General features: G+C 36.6%; 2 protein-coding genes across 3 annotated transcripts in view; one reads left to right on the top strand and one right to left on the bottom strand.

Moving 5' to 3' along the window:
- Positions 1–20951, top strand: part of LOC102512215 (sperm-associated acrosin inhibitor) — a 269442-nt gene that overhangs the window by 99703 nt on the left and 148788 nt on the right. The window contains exons 11-12 of one of the 2 annotated variants that reach the window (XR_004318792.1): positions 10586–10701; positions 20836–20892. The gene's annotated coding sequence lies outside the window, so the exon portion shown is untranslated. Of the gene's footprint in view, positions 1–10585; positions 10702–12113; positions 12583–20835; positions 20893–20951 lie in introns of those variants that run through there. The other variant, XR_004318793.1, reaches the window with a different exon arrangement.
- Positions 16746–20903, bottom strand: LOC116662767 (acrosin inhibitor 1-like). Its single transcript, XM_032477080.1, has 5 exons — positions 20851–20903; positions 20613–20686; positions 19547–19584; positions 18374–18480; positions 16746–17040 (listed from the first exon to the last, which is right to left on the bottom strand). Exons 2-5 carry the CDS (start codon positions 20674–20676, stop codon positions 16995–16997), a joined length of 255 nt encoding a protein of 84 aa, XP_032332971.1. The 5' UTR covers positions 20677–20686; positions 20851–20903; the 3' UTR covers positions 16746–16994.

Here is a 20951-nt window from a genome sequence, read left to right as displayed (position 1 = left end):
TTCTATCTAAAATTGTTTTAATAATTCGAAACTCCTATTGAGGTAGCTTGAACTATGATTAATTTTAAATCAGTATATGCCCCATTAGTTTTCTCAACTAAAGTTACAGCGTCTGATTCTTTCTTCTGCAAATACTTTAAATTTTATACAACAGGAATGTTTAAAACTCTGCATTATCTTACAGTTCCTGATATGAGTGAGTGATTGGGGAAATTTTGAATTATTTTACCACGTGTGATAAAAATAACCATGTTTTATAAAACATATCATGGTCCAAATAATGATCATTTTGTGCATAATTGATTTTTTTCTCTATACACTTTTGACTCTTTCAAACAAGTACATCCAAAAGAATCTTTGTGTCAGTATAATATTCTATTTGCAGGAGTTAAAAACAAACAAACAAACAAAAACAAACATTCTTGATACTGAATTTAGAGGGGATCCACTTGGGGAAACAAAAACCTGTAAATTGTTTTGTAACACTTAGAAAAATAAAAGAGTGTTTGACCCCTAGGACAAATCAATCCAGATGTATATTGCCTCTTCCAGTTAAAAACTAATTAAAAAATATTGACTACTTGGCTACACCAGTCATCAAAAAATACGGATTAGAGTTTCATTTCTGTGTAAGGATGCTTTCTGAAATATCTAAGGTCAGTTTGGTGGCAGGATTAGAAACAAAGGGGAAGACAGATCTTACAATTTTACTAATTTCCCTTAGATTCTGTATGAGTCAGTTCATACACATCACCACAGGGGTGGGTCCTGTAAATTACCTGAAGAAAGTATAAAAAACTTGACCTTGGTTTATAAATGGGTGGGTTGGTATGTCAGCGCAAGCTGGAAGTAAGAGACAGCTGCATTATAGCCACACAATGGACAGAGTCTACCATCAACCTTGTGTAGAAGCCTGTGGTGAGGGAAAAATAGATAAATAAAGTATATATATATATATATATATATATATATATATATATATATATATAAAAATAAATAAATATAAGTAAATAAATTTTATATATATGTAAATATATATATATTTACATATATATATATAGGAAAAGAAAGGAAAGGCTGTAGTAGAGACACGTGGATGGACATATTGGCACATGCATGAGTAAGAAGATCTTTATATCACATATTAACGCCAAACAGAAAGCATCTATCATGAAAAGGGCACTGAATAACCACGATGACAGAATGACTTATACATTTGATGTTTGCTTTGCCTTCAGACACAGCAGTACAAATACAATGGGATCATGAATAAAGTGGCCACTGTAGCAGAGATGGGGGCTACGCATGGGGCCAGCATATGAACCTTATTTATCTAGGACTATGTAGTGATTCCTATCTCTGAACATTCAATTGGCCAGCAACAAAGATCAATAATGTGTCCTGAATAGGTATATTCAGGTCCAATTATCAACCAATTATCAACGTGGTGACAACCTGACCACATTAAGTTCCTTCCATTCTCCCACTCTTGGGAGGCTAATAGTTCATTCTCATAGGAACACACACTTATTTCAGGTTTGGGTTTGTAATTCCAGCTTGCAAAGTCTCAACGAACACACTATCAAGGAGCTTACAGGGTACCAGATTCACAAGCATGGGACCCTACACAACATGTCATCCACCCACATTCACAGCAAATATGTCACAGGAATGGGCTCATGACTATGGGATACAATTGTTGTAACACACAGAACACCAACCAGAAGCTACTGGCCTTCTAGAGTATCGGAATGACCTGCTGAAGGCATAGCCTAGGCACCAGATCAGAGACAATTCTCTGCAAGGATCAGGTATGGATCCTTCAGAATACAGTATATACTGAATTAGAGACAACTATATATTATTGCATCCCCAATAAGATCACATCAATCTTCCGATAGGAGTGGTCCCACAAATCATCTCTCCTAATATGCCACTGGGAACTTTATACTTCCCATCTGTGTAACTTCGGGCACTGTGCTCGCTAGAGGTACTGGTCTCCAAATAAAGCACATTCTTGCAGGAGTCCCATTGAAAAACAAACTAAAACTACCACTTGAAACAACAGACTTCCAGGGATAGTAATTGATAAGAAGAGTCATTTATCTTGGTAGGAGTAATTGACCCTAATCAACAGGAAGAGATGTACATTTACAAGAAGAAATATGTGTATAACAATTAATTCATATGGATGTCACTTGCTACTACCTTTCCCAATTGTGACTATAAATGGTACATGCAGTAAACCCAGCCTAGAAAAGTTATGGTTACCAGGGGCTCAAATATCTCAGGAATGATGGCTTGACTTACACCAGCAAATAAGCCACTGAGACCAGCATAGCTGAGATAAGTGGAATTAATATGGACTGTACAAAAGGGTGATACTGATTACCAGTTGTGGTTCCAAGACTAACTGCAGTAACAGTGACCAGAGTTTATCTTACTAACTTCCCTCTTAGTTTACCCTCAGGAAAACAGGCCCACTGGACACTGGAGCAGTTGCTCCCCAAACATATATGAAGAAGTAGACAGAGTAGCAGAAACAGGGAATCATGGCAGCCCAAGTGGTACATCATTTGGATCTCCCTTCAAGGGAGATCAGCTATGAGCAGTGCACATATCGGTGGTCACCAGATTCAATGACTTCCAGATCTGCCACATAGCTTAAGTTGAAACAATGCTCTTCCATGGGTCACTGAGGCTTTCTCAGAGATTCACTAAAGTCTGAGGGTCTCTTTATCCTTTATTTCTGCCTTTGCTATCTCCTTTCACAAGTGTCAGATGTGCATCATAGAATAATTGCTTTCCCGAACTACTTACACTCCTTCTCCACTTATATTTTAAGGCTGTCTATCAATTAATCTCTTGGCACTTTTAATCTCTGTCTTGATGCCTGCTTTTCTAAGTACTCAACCGATGTATAAACTTATCAAGTTAGTGTATGTAAGGTCAATATATAGAGAAAATTCAGTTTATCTCTATAGAAAAAACTAATACATAAATATAAAAATCTAATATGAAACCATATTCAACAACACAATAAACAAAAATATTTAGGAATAAGTTCCTCAAAATATAGGAAATACTTCCCTAGCAAAAACCATAAAATGGTTTTAAACAAAACTAAAGGAAACCTAAACAAGGTGAGGGATATTCCAAATTCATCACTGGAAGACAATATTGTGAAGATATCAATTCTCTACAAATGGATATACAGACTGTATTCAATCCCAATCAAAAATCTCAGTAATTTCTTTTCTTGAGTGTTTATAATGGATTCTAAAATTTATACAGAAATTTAAAGGACTTAAGTATAAAGTGAGAACTTTAAATAGTGTATTTTTATTCCTCCTACCCTCGCCATTCTTTGTACTCTCATCATAAATTTTACTTGTAGATGTTATAAGAACTACAATACAGTATTAATTTTGATTTAAACAATTCTAAAACCAATGTATAAATACTGGGATTTAACAAATAAGGAAATGAATAACAGCTGATGGGAGCCAGGTTTCTGGCTCATGTCTCTTCCCAGATAAACTGGGAAGTTGTGTATATTGCAAGGGGAGAAAGTTAGAAAAATCCACCATCCTATGGTAGTGGATAAGAGATTGAGATATCAATAGACATTCAAGTTTATATATATATATATATATATTAATAGAGAGACAGAAAGATAGTGTTCTAGCCTCACAAAAACTTAAAACCCTATGTAATGGGAAAAACACCAGACAAATCCAAACTGAGGAGATGAAAAATTAGACAGCCATCTCAATAGACACAGAAAAAGCATATGACAAAATTCAACATCCGTTCCTGATTAAAACTCACAACAAACTGAGTACTGAAGTACTTTATTACTTATGTCAACATAACAAAGGCCATATATGACAAGCCCACAGCTAACATCATACTCAATATTGAAAGCCGTAAGTTTTTTCTCTAAGGTTCATAAGTAGACAAAGTAGCCCATTTTCACCACTTGAACTCAATATAATACTGGAAGTTCTAGGCAGAGCAATTAGGCAAGAAAAAGAAATAAAAATCATCCAAATTAGAAGTAAAACTATTTCTATTTGCAGATGGCATTTTTTATATATAGAAAAACTTAAAGACTCCACCAAAACTGTTATATCTAATAAATGAATTCAGTAAAGTTGCAGGATACACTATGAATATGCAAAAATCAGTTGCATTTCTATATACTAACAAACTATCAGAAAGAGAAATTAAGAAAACAATCCCATTTACAATTACATCAAAAGTAATATCTAGGAATAAATTTACCCAAGGAGGTGAAACATTTCTACATTAAAAACAATAAGACATTGGGGAAGGTTACAGCTCAGTGGTAGAGTGCATGCTTAGCATGCACAAGGTCCTGAGTTCAATCCCCAGTACCTCCATTAAGTAAACAAGCAAACAAACAAATTGCCTCCCCCACCAAAAAACAAACAAACAAAAGTCAGTAAGACATTGATGAAAAAGTTGAAGACACAAAGAAATGGAAAGATATTTTGTGTTTATGGACTGGAAAGATTAATATTGTTAAAATGTCCATACTCCCAAAGCAATAAATATTCCACATATTCAATCCAATTCCTATCAAAATCCCAATGGCATCTTTCACAGAAATAGAACAAATATCCTAAAATTAATATGCTACCACAAAAAAACCCCAAATAGCCAAAGCAATCTTGAGGAAGAACAAAACTGGAAGCATCACACTTCTGGATTTCAAAATGTATTGCAAAGCTATAGTAATCAAAACAGTATGATATGGGAATAAAACAGACACATAGACTAATGAAAAAGAATAGAGAGGCCAGAAATAAACCCATGCATATATGGTCAATTAATTTAGACAAAGGAGCTAAGAATATACAATGAGGAATGAACAGTCTCCCTTTAAAAAATAGGGTCAGGAAAACTGGACAGCTTTATATAAAAGAATGGAATTGAACACCTATCTTATACTTTACCCAAGAATGAACTCAAAATGGATTAACGAGTCACATAAAAGATCTGAAGCCATAAAAATCCTAGAAGAAAACACAGATTTAAGATCCTTGATGTTGGTCTTACATTTTTGGATCTGACCTCAAAAGCAAAGGCAACAAAAGCAGAAATAAGTGGGACTACATCAAACTACAAAGCTTCTGCACAGCAGAGGAAACCATCAAAAAATAAAAAGGCAGCCTATGGAATGGGAGAAAATATTTGCAAATCATATATCTGATAAGGGGTTAATATCCAATATATGTATAGGGACTCCTACAACTCAGTAGCAAAAAAAAAAAAAAAAAAAAAAAAAAAAAGAATTTACTCCTGATACTGTATGACACAGTTTGTAACCAACATCAAATCATCAGGGTTTAACTGAGCTGAGAAAGATCATTCAGTCTAGTTATTCTGATTTACAAACTAAGAAAATAAAGTCTGGAAATGCAAGATGAGTCAGGCAAATTGCTTCATTACAGAAATTGAAAGAGTAGCCTCATCTCTACCCTCTAAATGCAGTAGTCTTTTCAACTCAAAAAAAGCTAATGATCTAAGTAATGAGGAAGATAGAAACATCCTGGGATGAAAAAGGTCATTAGAGTCAGGAATTATAAAAAATTACAAATTCAGGGATCACAAAGTTGACAAAAAATACATTCCAGTGATTAATTTCACTATTTTCGACATCTTCTGGTAACTCAAAGGATTAACACATGGTCCAGTAAAACTGTTCACCAGAGAAATTGAAAAATAACAAAAAAGGAAAAAGTAAATTTGTTCATTAATGATAGAGATGCCATTTCATGTCCACTGACTGCTAATTAGAATGAGGCAATAAAATAGAAATACTTGAGGACAGCCAACTCTATCACTAATACTCGGTCATCCCCTAGTGGACAAATGACGGGAGATCCAAGAATTGTCTTTAAAGAGTCCCACCTTCAGCAGATTAACTTCCGCCCCCCACCTCCGATTCTGCATCCTTATCTGACACATTTGGAAGGCCTATTATTCTTGACCTCATTAATCCCTCAAGAACAGCAAGGAATCAACGCAGAAATGCTGGGAATAGAGAATTTAACTGACATTTTCCCAGTAACAGTGAGGCATAGCCCTGATAGAGGATTCGGCGCACAGTATTTCATCAAAACGACGGCGTAGAAACTTCTGCTTCCCTCCACCCACCCAACACCTCCAGCCAAGAAACATCAATTTGAATAACGAACTACGCACGAACAATACTTTCACAGGAGTTTAGCATTCCAGGTGAGGGATTGCCAACACCTGGGTGAAGCACAGTGCGAAGCAACGACGCACACTGAGCAGTGTAGGAAAGTTAGATTCATACTAGGCCCATTACTCCTCTCCCAATATAGGCAGTCCACGGGAGAAGCCGAGTCAAGTTTGTACCCGACTTCACTGCGGACCCCAGGGCTGGCCCGCCCCAGCACCTGGCCCGCCCCAGCACCTGGCCGACTCCTGCAGCCCTAGGTGTCCCCCTGCTCCACTCCTCACCCCAGCGCCGGTCTGCTCCAGGACCGCAGGCAGCTCCACCAGCCCCGAAGGCGCATCCTGGGTACCCATTTCCCAGTGGGATTCCGTTAATCAAGAAACCGGCTCACCCAACTGTCTCCCTACCCCAGCCCCCCCCCCCCCCCCCCGGCCCTTTACCCTCTTACCTGCCTTCTCCACAGGCCCTCGGCGCCAAGCGCCCGGCGGGCTGTGCTGAATACATAAACAGGCTCACCTGGACGCCAGCCTCCTCCAACCGCCCCAGGCCCCGCCCACGGCTGCAGGCGGCGTTTGCGGCTGCGCCTCCCAAAGGCTCCTGGGAACGCGGCCCGGTTGCTCCAGGCACCTGGCAACTCTAGCGCCCGGAGCTGGTCAGCGCCCATGAACCCAAGGCCCGTGACTCATCCCGGTGATCACTGGCTCCCGACCGCAGAGTGGCGTCCAGGCCTCTGGTAAGCTCCCCCTGGTTCAGGTCCCTGGTTCACCCCGCCGCCTGCAATGGCCCCAGGCAGCTCCCGCGGTCCAGGCAGCTTCATCGGCTCACAGAGGACCGGTGTGAACTGAGGCTCCTGGCCCGCTCTGGCGCCAGCGGCCACCAGTGGCCTCCGGGGCTCCGGGTAACTTCTGTGACTTCAGGCTCCTAGTGGGCTCCCGTGAACTCAGGCCCAAAGCCACAGGCAGCTCCAGTGACCCTTAGGTTTCGGGCCCACCCTGTGCATGTCCCATGGCACCAGACCGCTACAGGATTCCTGTGAACCACTTCCTGCCTCACCTCAGCACTATCCAGCTCCCCACTACACCGGGCAGCTCCCCGTGGGTTCCAGCAAACCGAAGCTCCTGGCACATCCAAGCCGTGGCCAGTCCCCGTGGTTCTGGGGGACCTCTGTGAACTCAGGCTCCCAAACACCACCAGAGAACCCAGGTTCTGGGGGGACCATGTGAACACAAAATGAAAATCCACAATATGAAAATGCAGCCTATGTAATGGGAGGAAATATTTGCAAACCATTTATTTGATGAGGGATTAATATCCAAAATATATATAAGAATCCATACAACTCAATAACAACAAAATCCCAAACAACCTAATTAACTGAATAGGCATCTTTCCAAAGACATACAAATGACCAACAGGTACATGAAAAGGTGCTCAACATAAATAATCATCAGAGAAATATAAATCAACACTACAATGAGATATCACAATATCCAAGATTTGGAAACAACCTAAGTGTTCATCAGTGGATGAATGGCTAGAGAAGATGTAGTTTATCTATCTACAAATATTATTCAGCTATAAAAAAGGAAATCCTGTTCTTTGCTATTTAATACAATGTGGATGAACCTTGAGGGCATTATGCTAAGTGAAATAAGTCAGACACAGAAAAATAAATACTGTTTGACATCAATCATGTGTAGATTCTAAAAAAAGTTGGACTCACAGAAACAAGAGAGTAGAATGGTGGTTACCAGGGGTTGGGAGGGTTAGCAAATTAAAGAGATGTCAAAGGATACACACTTCGAGTTATAAGGTGAATCAGTTCTGAAGATCTAATGTATAGCATGGTGACTGTAGTTAACAATACTGTATTATATACTTGAAAGTTGTTAAGAGACTAGATCTTAAATGTTCTTAGCACAAAAATGAGATGGTAATTATATGAAGTGATGAAGGTGTTGACTAACCCTATTGTGATAGTCAATTTTACAATATATAAATGTATCAAGTCATCAAACTGTACACCTTAAACTTAAAATGTCATATGTCAACTGTATTTCAATAAACTTGGTAAAGAAAAGGTAAAAAAATGAAAAAGAAATGCACAAATTTCTTGAACAACATGCAATACCAAAGGTCACTCACAAGAAATACACAAACTGAAGAGTCCTATACCTATTAAATAAATTGAAATTTCAGGTAAGGAACTTCTAAGGAAAATACTTAGAGTTACCTAGAAAATGTTATTAGAAAAATTTTCCTAACTGATAATAAAGAAATACTATCAATTCAAAACAAAATCCTGCAGAATACTGAAGTGGAAGAAACACTTTCCACATCTTTCTCTGAAGTCAGTTAAACTGACATCTAACCATACAGACATTATAAGAAAAGAAAACTACATACAAAATATTCTTCATGATCATTGATTACAGAAATTCAAACAAAATAAAAAAAATGAAACTAAAAATATATAAAACAACACTGTGAAATTTATTACCAAATGCAAATTGTATTTAACATTTTAAAATCAAAGTAATTTGACATAGTAACAAACATCAAACAAAAAAAAACAGTATGATCATCTCAGAAAATAAAGAAATTTGACAAAATCCAAAATCTATTCTTGATTTTTAAAAAAACCCCGGCAAACTAAAAATAAAAGAGAATTTTCTCAACCTGATAAACAGCATCTACAAAAAAATCTACAGCTTTATATTTAATAATAATAATAATAGAAATAGCAATAGAATAGTAATAAAAATAGAATATTTTTATTCTTCCTGAAGTGTTCATGGAGACTGAACCAAAGGGAGGGACTCTTCTAACTGAAAGTGTAGAGATGGTTAAATTAGCAGAGATACTCCTTTGAGGTAAGGATCCTTCATGGAAGTAGCCCTGGCGCCTCTCCTTCACTGTCCACTGATCAACCAGCACAAGGATTTGTGTCTTTTCAAACTACTCTCTACTCATTTCCTTTCCCAGAGCCTCATTGCCAGTTCACTAGAAGACAAAATGGCTTTCTTTCAAATGATAAGGTCTGTTTCTTTCTTCATTTTGTCATTTTCTGTTTTCCCTGGTGAGTAATTTTTCTTAGTCAGTGGAAAACTTTGACTCATTCAGCAGTTGTCAAATATTGGGCCAACTATGAATAGGGACCTTACTGATGATCCTGATGATAATTTTTCTTGCTGCTGCTCATGCTCATCAATGGATGATGCAGGGAGCGCTTTTAAAGTATATTGGGCTTATATATAAGGAATTTGATTACAGGTTCTACTCCTTGAATATACTGAATGCCTTCGTGTAAGTTCATGCTCTTACTATATTTCTATGTTCTCATCTACAAAGTGAGGAGATTACCTGCTTTTGACAGAGTTGTTGTTAGAGTTATATAAACTACTACTTAAGAGTGTGTGAAATGTAGTCAGATTCACAGCAGACATAAATGAATGTATATTGATTGAGATGTAATTTTTGAATTTTTCTTGCATATTAATATCTAGTTCAGGTGACAGAGAGACATTACCACAAATACATATATCATATTTTTTTTACAAAGAATAATATTCTTTATCCTATTTTAGATGATTACTTGTCAAAAAATGAATCATTATTAATCTATGCTCTGGTTGCACAGGTATTCTTTGGAATGTCAACAAGTTTGGAAATACATCCTGTAAACTGTCATTCAGATGATTAACAATGAAAACTTGGAATTTTTATAGCATCAGAATATATGATTGTATATGCTATTTTCTCCAACAGCACGATGCCATATTTTTGATCAGAGGCAGGAGATAGCAAGATTGGGCTAGAGCTGGGTTGTTGGAGGAAATGTGTAATGGGAAGTGATGTGTTACATACGTGCTGGGAAAATAAGGGGCAAGATGAGAGCCATGGATATTTAGTTTCATAGGAAGTCAAGGCTTTGCATGTTGATCCTAGGAAAAAATGGGCAGTGTTTTTAGCAAAGATGCAGGGATTCAATACAAACTTGTGGGAGCAATTAAAAGTGGCTGTATTCAGACCACTTAGATACTGTAATTGTCCTGCAAGAGGCGATAGTAGCTCAGAATAGATTAGTGGAAAAGAAAATAAAGAGATATGAATAGAACTTGTGGTCTAGCTACTTTCATTTATTCACTCAAAGTATTCACAGAGCCCTTTATATGTGCCAAGAGGTATTCTGATATTAAAATTACAATATTTAAATTAGAACTCAAATTGAAGAGTCAAATATTAAATCAAGAAAGGACTAAGTTTTGTACATCAGTATGTTCACCATGTGTGGCAGATGCTATTCATATTGTTATTATTATTATCTATCTTAAAATGTCTCTGACTTTACAGCCTGTCTGTGACAAGTTTGAAGATACAGCGATGACTTGCATGAATGAATACTTTCCTGTCTGTGGACCAGATGGCAACACATACAACAATGCATGTGCTTTTTGCAGTGAAGTTGGGTAAGAAACAGTTTGTATCTTTATCTTTATACTAATGCTTCTCTTCAATATTAATGCCTCATTTAACAATCCTAGGATAGTCAGTGCTGCCATTAACTCAAACCCACATAAAGAACTTGGCACAAAAGCTGTATCAGTGTAAAGGAATCACCATTTCTGAAGAATTTTGTTGTGGGGCTATCTTTATAATTATTCTCATTTATCAACACATCCAAATTAGTTAAATAAATGAAATTTAATTAAGCTGTTAACAACAGTAGTCATGGATGAATCATTTCACCTCAAGACAATGTTTGGCTTTTCTTTATTACGTTAAGATAATATATTCATTACAAAAATATTTTTTCATTTCTATCTGCATGGCATATGTCTTTTAGCTTTTCTCCACACTTTTTTTTTATTCATGCATAATCACAAACCACCCAGGAAAGACAAAGTGACTAGAGGTAGAATAAAAAAATATAAAGCAGGCCTGTGCTGTAAACATCGTACTTGGAACTAAATTTCAGAAATTCTGTTATTCTCTTAACTTTGAATTAGGCTGGATTTTCATGCCCTCTCTTGATCACAATAAAGTATTCAGTTATGTCTTATTTAAAGATAGAATCTCCTAGACACTCCAGTGTGAATCTAGCAATAGAAAAAAACACAGTTTTCCTTCCTGTGGAGATTGGTTCAAAATATCATGGCTTTCAGAGATTGGATCAATGAGCTCTGGGTGCTCAGGAACTGGGAGCGGGATAAGAAGGAAGACAATACTAGAGAAAGAAACCTCAGGGAAATGAAATTCAGCAGGAGGACTGTCACAGCTGGAGAAGCACCGGTAGAGACACTGTAGGCCCAGCAAGCAGGCCGCAGAGTGTCGGTCCTCCTGTTCCACAGGTGGGATAGGAGGCAAGAGGGACGCCGGCAGAGGGAACTGAGGGTCAGAAAAGACTCAAAGCCTGGTTAGAGGATCAGCCAGCCTGTGAGATAAGCTTCAAGAGCATCTGCCTCAGGGCGCAGTTCCCCAGTGCACATAGGGATGAGTAAAGCCATCGGAGTCTGCACGGAGAGCCAGGTCGGAATCAAGACAGTGGGCTCCAAGACAGAAAACTCCCGAACTCGACAGAGATTAGATAGGCAACAATGTCAATTTATTTTGAGGCAGAGAAGGCTGCTGCTTCTTCTTACAAACACTTTTCAGGTCAAAAGATGAGCTTTTATAGAGTAAGCAAGCATGGTTTCATTGGCTTAGGAAAGACAAAGGACAGCTGCTGAGCTTGGGCATGGGACCTGGGTGGGGCCTGGCCCTTCAGACAATAGATTCTGCCAAGCTGAGTACTTCAGTCAAAAATCGTTTTGTTTTTTTAAGTAAATTTGCTTTTGCAGAGGGGAGGTAATTAGGTTTATTTATTTATTTGGTTTTTCAGTGAAGGTACTGGGGATTGAACCGAGGACCTCATGGATGCTAAGCGTGTGCCCTACCACTTGAGCTATACCCTCCTCAACAAAAATTCTCATTTGGGGAAAACACGTGTGCCTCATACAGGATTTCTAATGTACCTGTTTTCTTTCTCTTTTTTCTTTTTAGAAAATGTGGTGGCCAAATTAAATTTAGTCATTTTTTCCCCTACTGATTCCTTGATATAGCTTTCTCTGTGAAATGATTCCTCTTACTCTTCCTGTTTCACTGAAGGGTATTTCCACGGTTTTTGCGTAGGGTAAGGAAACTCAGCACGCATGACATGTGACCTGTACACTCCTTTTGATATTAAAGTTCAGGATTCTTGAATTCAGTATTTCTGACTCTGTGTGATTTGAATGAATTTCCTGCTTTAGAAAACATAGGGCATAAATCATTTTCTATGAAAACAATGATCTCCTAAATAAAAAACATTAACCATGCAAAAATGTAATGTCTCCTGTGAGTTCTTGTTCTGTCACTGTCAGACCTATAAGCGGTTGAAAGAACACAATGAATACTTCAAAGATTTATTTATAGTTAAATGAGAAACAGTCCTGTACAAACTCTTGAGGGAAAACCGATGTTAGAAAATTACTTCTATTTCCAGGAATATAAAATTGTTGTTCCAAAAGTGATAGTATTGAGTCCTATAGTAAGTGTCTTCTCCTGTAGATTATTTGAGTTCCATCTTATTCCAAATCATCAAAGTAAATCCTATGACTCATCGTATCTCAGCCTATTAAAGCTTTGCCCTTGCTGTGGTATGTTGGGTGCTTTGCTTATAAGAAAGGTTGACGCCAAAAAAAAGGTGGTTTGAAATGTTCTTAAAGTGTGTGTGTGTGTGTGTGTGTGTGTGTGTGTGTGTGTGTGTGTGTGTGTGTGTGTGTTTGTGTTTTAACCAGGGAACGGAATTTCTTACTAATAAAGTATCTTTTATCATCAAAACTATGGTAACGGTTTACAGACCTGTTATTTTCTCCAGTCCTCATAGATATGTAGTTAGGTGTAATTAAGTAATACCTAAAATTGTAGATTATTGAAGTTCTATCTTAAATCATGAAAGCAAAACCCATGAACCATCTTATCTCAGTGTATTTGAACATTGCCTTTCTTGCTTTATGCTTTATTTTTTGCTTTTAAGTAGGGGTGGTACAAAAAAAGCTTGCTTGACATTTTATTAAAGGTTTTTTTTTAAGCAGTGAAGAGAAATAAGATGTTATTTTGTATTTCAAAAACTATGTTAAGGTTCTGTGCATTTGTTAGTCTTCATGGAAATGTGAGTGATGTGTAATTAAGTCCTTTTTTTTGATAATAAGGAACTAGGACTTAGGATTGTAAATATACTAAAATACACTATTATGGTAATAAAAGTAAATTTTACTAAACAATATTACTCTTTTATGAGGTTAAGGAGCTGACAGGCTGTCCCAAGTGGGTTTCTGTGGTGATGAGCTGAATGCCTTTGCCTAAACAGGGAACTGTGAACAGGTGTACATACTATTTCATCATCTGATTGGATAGAAGAATAAGAACTAGCCCTATAGAGCCTCATAAAGAAGTATTTCAATTGAAGTCATCTTGAATTTTAATTATATTTTAATTATTCAGATAAATGCACCAGTGATCTCTTCCTCTTTGTACCTGTACCATGGCATGGTTCATTTATTTCTGCCCTCTCTGAAAAGGGATTTATTCTTCAGAACTCTGACATCTCTGTACATACCAGAGGCATAATCACCAAACCTGCCTTTAGATGTCACACATACTGACTCTTACATCTCAGTAACTGTTCTGCATTTGGCTAGACCATCAATAGTCTAAATGGTCTAAAATATGAGACCTTTACTGGATGATGTAAATGTTCTAAAACTGAATTGTGATGGTTGTAGATCTCTGTATGTTTACAAAAATCATTGTATTACACTGAAAAATGGTTGTTTTGGGCATGTAAATACCAAAATAACGATGTTTAAAAAGCAGTAAAATAACAAGTTTCATATTAAAACTACTTTTTATTACCGAAATGTCAAGTTCTAAGTATTATTAAATTCCCAGTTTCTTATTTTCATTATTGGCTAAAAGTTAAACCCAACGTGTACCTAATAAGATTTTTATAAGAACTAAGATAACACGTGGGAAGCTGCTTTATAGAGCTTTTGTTGACAATAGATAATTTTAACCAGTACACTGGACGTTCCTAGAAAACAGAATTATATCTACTTTTGCTCAACAGCTTTTCCCTAGCATCTTACCTAAGACTTGATACATAACAGGTTTTTATATATATATATTTTTTTAACATCTGAGAACTTTATTAGGCCATTTGAGATTCCTTGGAATGACAATGATCATACAGGTTTTAAAAAGTGCTTCCATCAAATAGTTTGTTGTTGCTTTATCAGCTTTTACTTTTTAAATGTGGCATTTCTTCCATTGCTAATGCGCTTTTGGCAAAGATGTACAAATGATTTTCTTTTTTTCAGTTTTAATTGAAGTATATAGTGTATTTACAATGTTGTGTTAGTTTCTGGTGTACGGCAAAGTGATTCAGTTATACAGACATGTATTCTTTTTCATCATAGTTTATTCCAAGATTGAATATAGTTCCTTGTACTACACAGTAGGACCTTGTTATATACCTATTTTATGTGTAGTAGTTTGTAGTCTGTATAATCCCTAACTCCTACTTTGTCACCTTCCTTTCCCCTTTGGTAACCGTAAGTTTGCTTTCTGTGTCTGTGAGTCTGTTTGTTTTGTAAATAAGTTCATTTTTATCATATTTTAGATTCCACATATAAGTGATACCATATAGTATTTGTCCTTGTCTAACTTAATTCACTTAGTATGATAATCTCTAGGCCCATCCATATTGCCGCAAATGGCATTATTTTTATATAATATTTTTATATAATTTGTAATAAAAATAAAATAATACATGTATGAATGTACCAGTGTTCACTGCAGAGTTTTAAAATTTTTAATTGTGGTAAAATACATATAAAATTTACCATCTTAATTGTTTTTAAGTGCAGAGTTCATTGTGCACATTAGTGTTAACTACATTGAGACTGTTGAACAACCAATCTCCAGAACTCTTTTCATCTTGCAAAACTGAAATTCTGTACACATTAAACAACTACCCATCTCCCTCTCCCCAAGCCCCAAGAAACCACATCCTACTTTCTGTCTCTACGGCTTTGACTACAAGTGGAATCATACATTATTTGTCTTTTGATGACTGGCTTATTTCATTTAGTATAATGTCTTCAATTTTGTACATGTTGTGTTATGTGTCAGAATTTCCTTCCCTTTTAAGGCTGAATAATATCCCATTGTATATATATACTACATTTTATTTATCTGTTCATTTGTTGATGGACACTTGTGTTCTTTCCACCTTTTGGCTACTGTGCCATTATGAACACTGGTATACAAATGTCTTTTTAACGTCTTGGTTTCAGTTCTTTTAAGTGTATGTCCTGAGGTGGAATTACTGGGTCATATGGTAATTCTATTCTATTTCTATTTTTAAATTTTTAAGGAATTGCCATACTGTTTTCTATAGTGGCTACGCCGTTTTACATTTTACCAACAGTGCACAAGGGTTCCAGTTTCTCCACATCTTTGCCAACACTTGTTATTTTCTGCCTTTTTGATAGTAGTCGTTCCAATGGGTGGAAGGTGCTATCTCATTTTGATTTTGATTTGCTTTTTGGAGTATTTTTCCTACAAGACCTCCACAAGGAAATAGGTCATGAAACCAGCTGAATGCTTTATTTTACAACATGACTCCAAAAATGTACACTCCAATGGATATATGTTCATTAAGAATTAATATTGGAGAATTTAAACAAGAAGGCCCTACGTAAATCATACATTTCAATAAAAATATGAAATATTTTACCAAAAGAGATCATGCCCGATAATATATGGCAGACTGTACTTGTCTTCCAGGCATCAATCTACATTTCTGTCATTAAAATAGAGCTTAAATGAGCTCTAGGCCACTCAGCTAATGGCTGCTTCCTGTTAGTTGGGAGATGAAAAGAAACAGAAATCCTTCATCGCATCATCACGCTTACCCCACAAATGGACAGTCTCGGCTGAAGAAAGCAGTGCCATCTAGCATTTGAACATCACTCAACTACCTTTTGGCTTATTTATGAGAGAGAAGGGAAATGATATGATACATTCTCCCCAAGCCTCAGAAATCTTACAGTATCTTTGAATAGGTTCTCCAATGAATTGAATTACAAAATTTAAGTGCCAATTAGTTAACTAACGTTCTCATTGCCAAACATTTGTGATGGTAACATTAACCTTAGGTGCTTATTAGAATTCAATTTCCTAGACCCCCTTTCTTGGAGAATTTGATTCTTTAGGACAGGAAGAAGCCCAAAAATCTATTTCTGTTAAACACTGAGTAATGTATTACTTGTTTGCTTTTGAAAATATTTTTTTGATTATAGTTATCAAAAGTATGCACATGTCTTAACTCACTATCCAGTCAAAGAAAGGACATTTTAATAAAGATAACATCATTTCTAACATTTTAATGAGTGAAATATTTATTATCTTAAATTAGCTTTTATGTTATCAAACTTTCAATTAAGACATTCATTTTTTAAACTATCATTGAGTAACTGAACACAGAGAATCAAAATCCTGAAAATCACAGGAAGTTAGAAAAACTTTGAATGCTTTATAATCTATCTTCTGTTCCATAGGATTTACCTGATCAGTTATGAATTTAAGGCTCTGATTGAGAAGACTCTAATTGCCTGTAGAAGGCGCCACAAAACATGATTACAAAAAAAGCCATATTGGTGTGCAGCTTCGTCAATATTCAACATACACCAAAATGGTGAAAATCAATGTTGGCATTGTTTTCTCTATAAAGAAAGAAAGAGACAGAGAAAAAAATTAAAGAGTTTTAAGGAAGAAATAAAGTACATTACATTTAAAGAAATATTACAAAGGACATTCATGGAAAAACTGATCAACTCCAAACAATTCTGTTGGTTCATTAACAGTGACATACCAATGTTAATTTCTTAGTTTTGACAAGTGTGCCAGGGTTCTACATGGTGTTAACCTTAGAAGAAACTGGATAAAAGACACAAAAACTTGCTACTATCTTTGAAATTTTTCTGTAAATTTTAAATTATTCTGAAATAAAAATACTATTTTTAAAAAGGAGAATTTTAAACTCCCAGGATTCTATCACAGAGGAAACTACATTCATTGCTTTAAGTCTGACCATCCATTGCACAGACTGAACTCATTTCTATGATGCAAAAATGTAGATACCATGCATACAGAATATAGTTGGGGTGTTGCAGTGTCTAAACACAGAGACACTGGAAACCTTTTTAAAAAGGAGGATGTGAACGTGGAATAGCATGGAGAGGCTGTGCTCCACTTCCAGAAGCAGCTGGACTTGGCTTGTTCCTCGGGTCTGGCACATGTCCTGTCCCCTTGTGGGGTCACTTGACTCTTCCTACATGCTCAGTCCTGTCTCAGTCTTGGGACCCACCCAGATCTAAGAGTGGAGAGATTGGAGATGTTCTCAGCAGTTCTCCAGAAACAGATGTCAATTTAAGGGATTAAATGTGCAAAGATTTTGTGAGATGAAACACCTATGAGAGAGAATAAGGAGGGAGGTAGGAAGGCTGGGTGAACCTTTAAACTGCACACTCCTTCAGGATGAAGGAACAGGAAATGAGATTAGATGGAGGTACTCCACCACAGTGTCCTGCTCTCCAATGTAGATTTGGAGGCTGTCATGGATTTTGTGAGACAAAGCTGACCATCAGAGGAGTCCCTTTTTAGCATGAATGGCCTTGGTCCTAGTTTCCTTCAGCTAGAAGTCTGCAAGGGTCAATTACACGGCCACCATAGAGAGCTATCATTCTGCATCTGGGCTTCAGAATTACATTGTATTGGTTGCTAGCCTGCCATTAGTGACACATAATTAGGTTAAATTAATTGATTTACACATTTGTACAATATCAAACAAAGTTATAATGAGAGCTCAAATACAAAATTACTTTCAGAAACAAGAACTTCAGGGAAAGGAACAAGAGTGGCCTCTAATTTTTTACAGAGGTCTTAGTAATTTTCTATGTATGTTGAGCCTTGGTTATCAGCAACAAGGATTTTCCTATCACTTTGTGATGATTTCTTCATACCTTGGAAGACCAAATACTTATACTGTGCGCTTACATCTTTTCACGGCAGAACAGACAGTCATTGTCATAAGTTTTTGCGTTCGTTGCACAGAGTGGAACATATTCGCTGGTGCAAGCTCCTGTATATAGTTTACAGTCTGGCTGTTAAACATAGAGAGACAATATAAACTTTCTCAGGGAATGAAAGTCTCAGTAAAATTTTGCTTAATCTTAATATGAAGGGCCAGACATCAACTTTAGAAAATACAGTCTATAAGTAGTTTTAAGCACTGACACTAAAATTTATAAAACAGAAATCCCACTTAAAAAATAAAATTTTACCAATGTTTTTATAAACCTGGTATGATTTTTTAAAGAGATCACAGAACGTGTCATTGTAATTTAGTGACCACCATCTTCACTTCCCTTTAGATTTTTCTCCTTCCAAACTCAAGAAGAAATCATGAAGTGGAATTTTTCTATTTCTCATTCCCTGTCTTGATACTTTCACTAAGTCTGTGTGTGTGCATACATATATGCAGCTATAAGTGCAACTTGTTTAATGTTGACAGTACTGGTAATTGACATAAACAATACTTTGTGTACGTTTACCTCATCTGCTTTTGAAAATTCTTTGTGACTATGTTTATTCAGGAATTTAGAACTGTAGTTTAACTTTTCACCTTTATGTAATATTATACTATGTGGGTATATAGAAATTATCATTATATTATCCACCCTTAAATGTAGATTTAGATTGATTCTGTTTTCTCTTGTTTTGCTGAGATGAACACTTCTACTGTAAACACCCTCCGCTCTGTGTCAGATGTTTGTATGACACAACACTTATGCCCATTAATTAAATTTTTGTGTAATGGGATATGCACATTTTTATGTTGTCTAGATAATGACAAACGGCTTCACATGACTAAGTTTCTATGTTTTTTTTGAATTTAATGTAATACTAACACTTTCTTTTTGTTTTTTGAAAGACCTCTGTTGTACACTTTTTATGAATTTTGCTATTAAAATGTATACTATAGAGGGGAAGGGTATAGCTCAGTGGTAGAGCACATGCTTAGCATGCATGAGGTCCTGGGTTCAATCCCCTGTACCTCCATTAAAATAAATAAGTAAATAAATAAACCTAATTACCTCCCCCACAAAACAAAATGTATAATATAGAAAAGTGGTTTAGCTTTTTCAACCTCCATCAGGATTAACTTACCGGAAGTTTGAATTCTGATACAGATGCAAAAGAGGTTTCTGCAACCAACACATAGATGGAAAAGTTAAAAATGAAGGCAGAGAAGATAGGGGAGGGGCTGGGGGAGGAGAAGAAGAGGAAGAAGGAGAAAGAGAGGAGGAGGACACGGAAGGAGGAGGGGAAGGGGAGAAAGGAGGGAGAAGAGGAGGAAAGGGGGTAGAAGAATCGTCTTTAGTAAATACAGCTATTTCTTAGTAGCAGAAATCTATGCAAATTGCTTACTCAAGACCCTCCCAGTAATGAGGCAAGCCCTTCATGTCATTAGCAAAACAAAACATTCACAAAACAATATCAAATTTGGAAATATTTTTAAATTCCCAATTATTCTAACTCTGTGAAAATGAATTGTATGTGTTTTTAAAACCCCTAACATCCTTCTCTGAAGATGTCACTGTTTTTCTTCCCATTTTTATAGATGAGACGTCCTAGACAGATAAGACAATGCTTTAGAGCATATCACTTAAATATGAAGGAATCAATTAGTACTTGGTGAGTTAGAACTGTGATCTAAATGTGTGCGTCTGTCTTATAGCCCACAGATGCCTTATTCTCAAATTCATGGTCTACCTTGAGCTTCGAGAGAGATCACTTTGCCAGATGTGTCAATGTGTTCTCTCCTTAGACAAAAGCTTGTCTTAGGGGACTCAGAGTGGGTGATCAAAAAATCAGAATATGAAGCAATTCCAAACCTAGAAAAAAATCATTCCTCTTCGTAGTTTGCATTTAACAATCTGGCCATCAAAAAGAAAAAAAATAATTAGGTAATATTCTTTAGTCATTGATGAACAAAGAGCAAAGTTCTAACCCGCTACTCTATCTCCACTTGTCCAAAATGGGAAACGAGGAAAAGGCATCCTCTGATGCAATGTTAAAAAGGCATTTGTAACGTGCCCTTTTTTCACTTTATCAGTTTATGGTCTACAAACCCAATAAAAAACAAGCTCCTTCATTCCTAGATTACAGAAGTTGTTTCCTGCGTTTTCTAAGATATGGGAAACATTTCACGCAGACTGGAAAACTGACTTACCAGAATAAAGAGGAAATGCCAAGGCAATGATGAAAATAACTTTGATCCATGATAAGAGAGACATTTTATCAAGTCTGTAGGAGAAACACACAGGAATGTTTATAACACACGGCACAAGGACAAACTGCTGATTTCCAAGTGTAAGTTCCTTACAGATAAATGAACTGCTCCACTCCCCTAAGTTCCTAATTACAGTGGACTGTTCCCTTTTTCCGACCCACAGATCAACAAGACATACATGTGAACAGAAGGCCTCACAGAGACTTGAAGGAAACACCAGGTAAGTCCTCTGCCCATTTAAGGAGCTGTTTACTCTCCCAGCCCCTGGCTCAGCCCACA

This window comes from Camelus ferus, chromosome 3 (assembly GCF_009834535.1).
Source record: "Camelus ferus isolate YT-003-E chromosome 3, BCGSAC_Cfer_1.0, whole genome shotgun sequence".
Lineage (NCBI taxonomy): Eukaryota > Metazoa > Chordata > Mammalia > Artiodactyla > Camelidae > Camelus > Camelus ferus.
This window is presented reverse-complemented; position numbering and strand designations above follow the sequence as displayed.

What these genes read in the sequence shown, in the direction of transcription:
- LOC116662767 (XM_032477080.1), bottom strand. Translation starts at nt 20,676, where the DNA reads ATGTCTCTCTTATCATGGATCAAAGTTATTTTCATCATTGCCTTGGCA. An exon ending in TATCAGAATTCAAACTTCCG is followed by an intron (nt 18,481 to 19,546) that starts GTAAGTTAATCC and finishes TATGTTTAACAG; the next exon opens with CCAGACTGTAAACTATATAC. An exon ending in CTGTTCTGCCGTGAAAAGAT is followed by an intron (nt 17,041 to 18,373) that starts GTAAGCGCACAG and finishes CTTTCTTTATAG; the next exon opens with AGAAAACAATGCCAACATTG.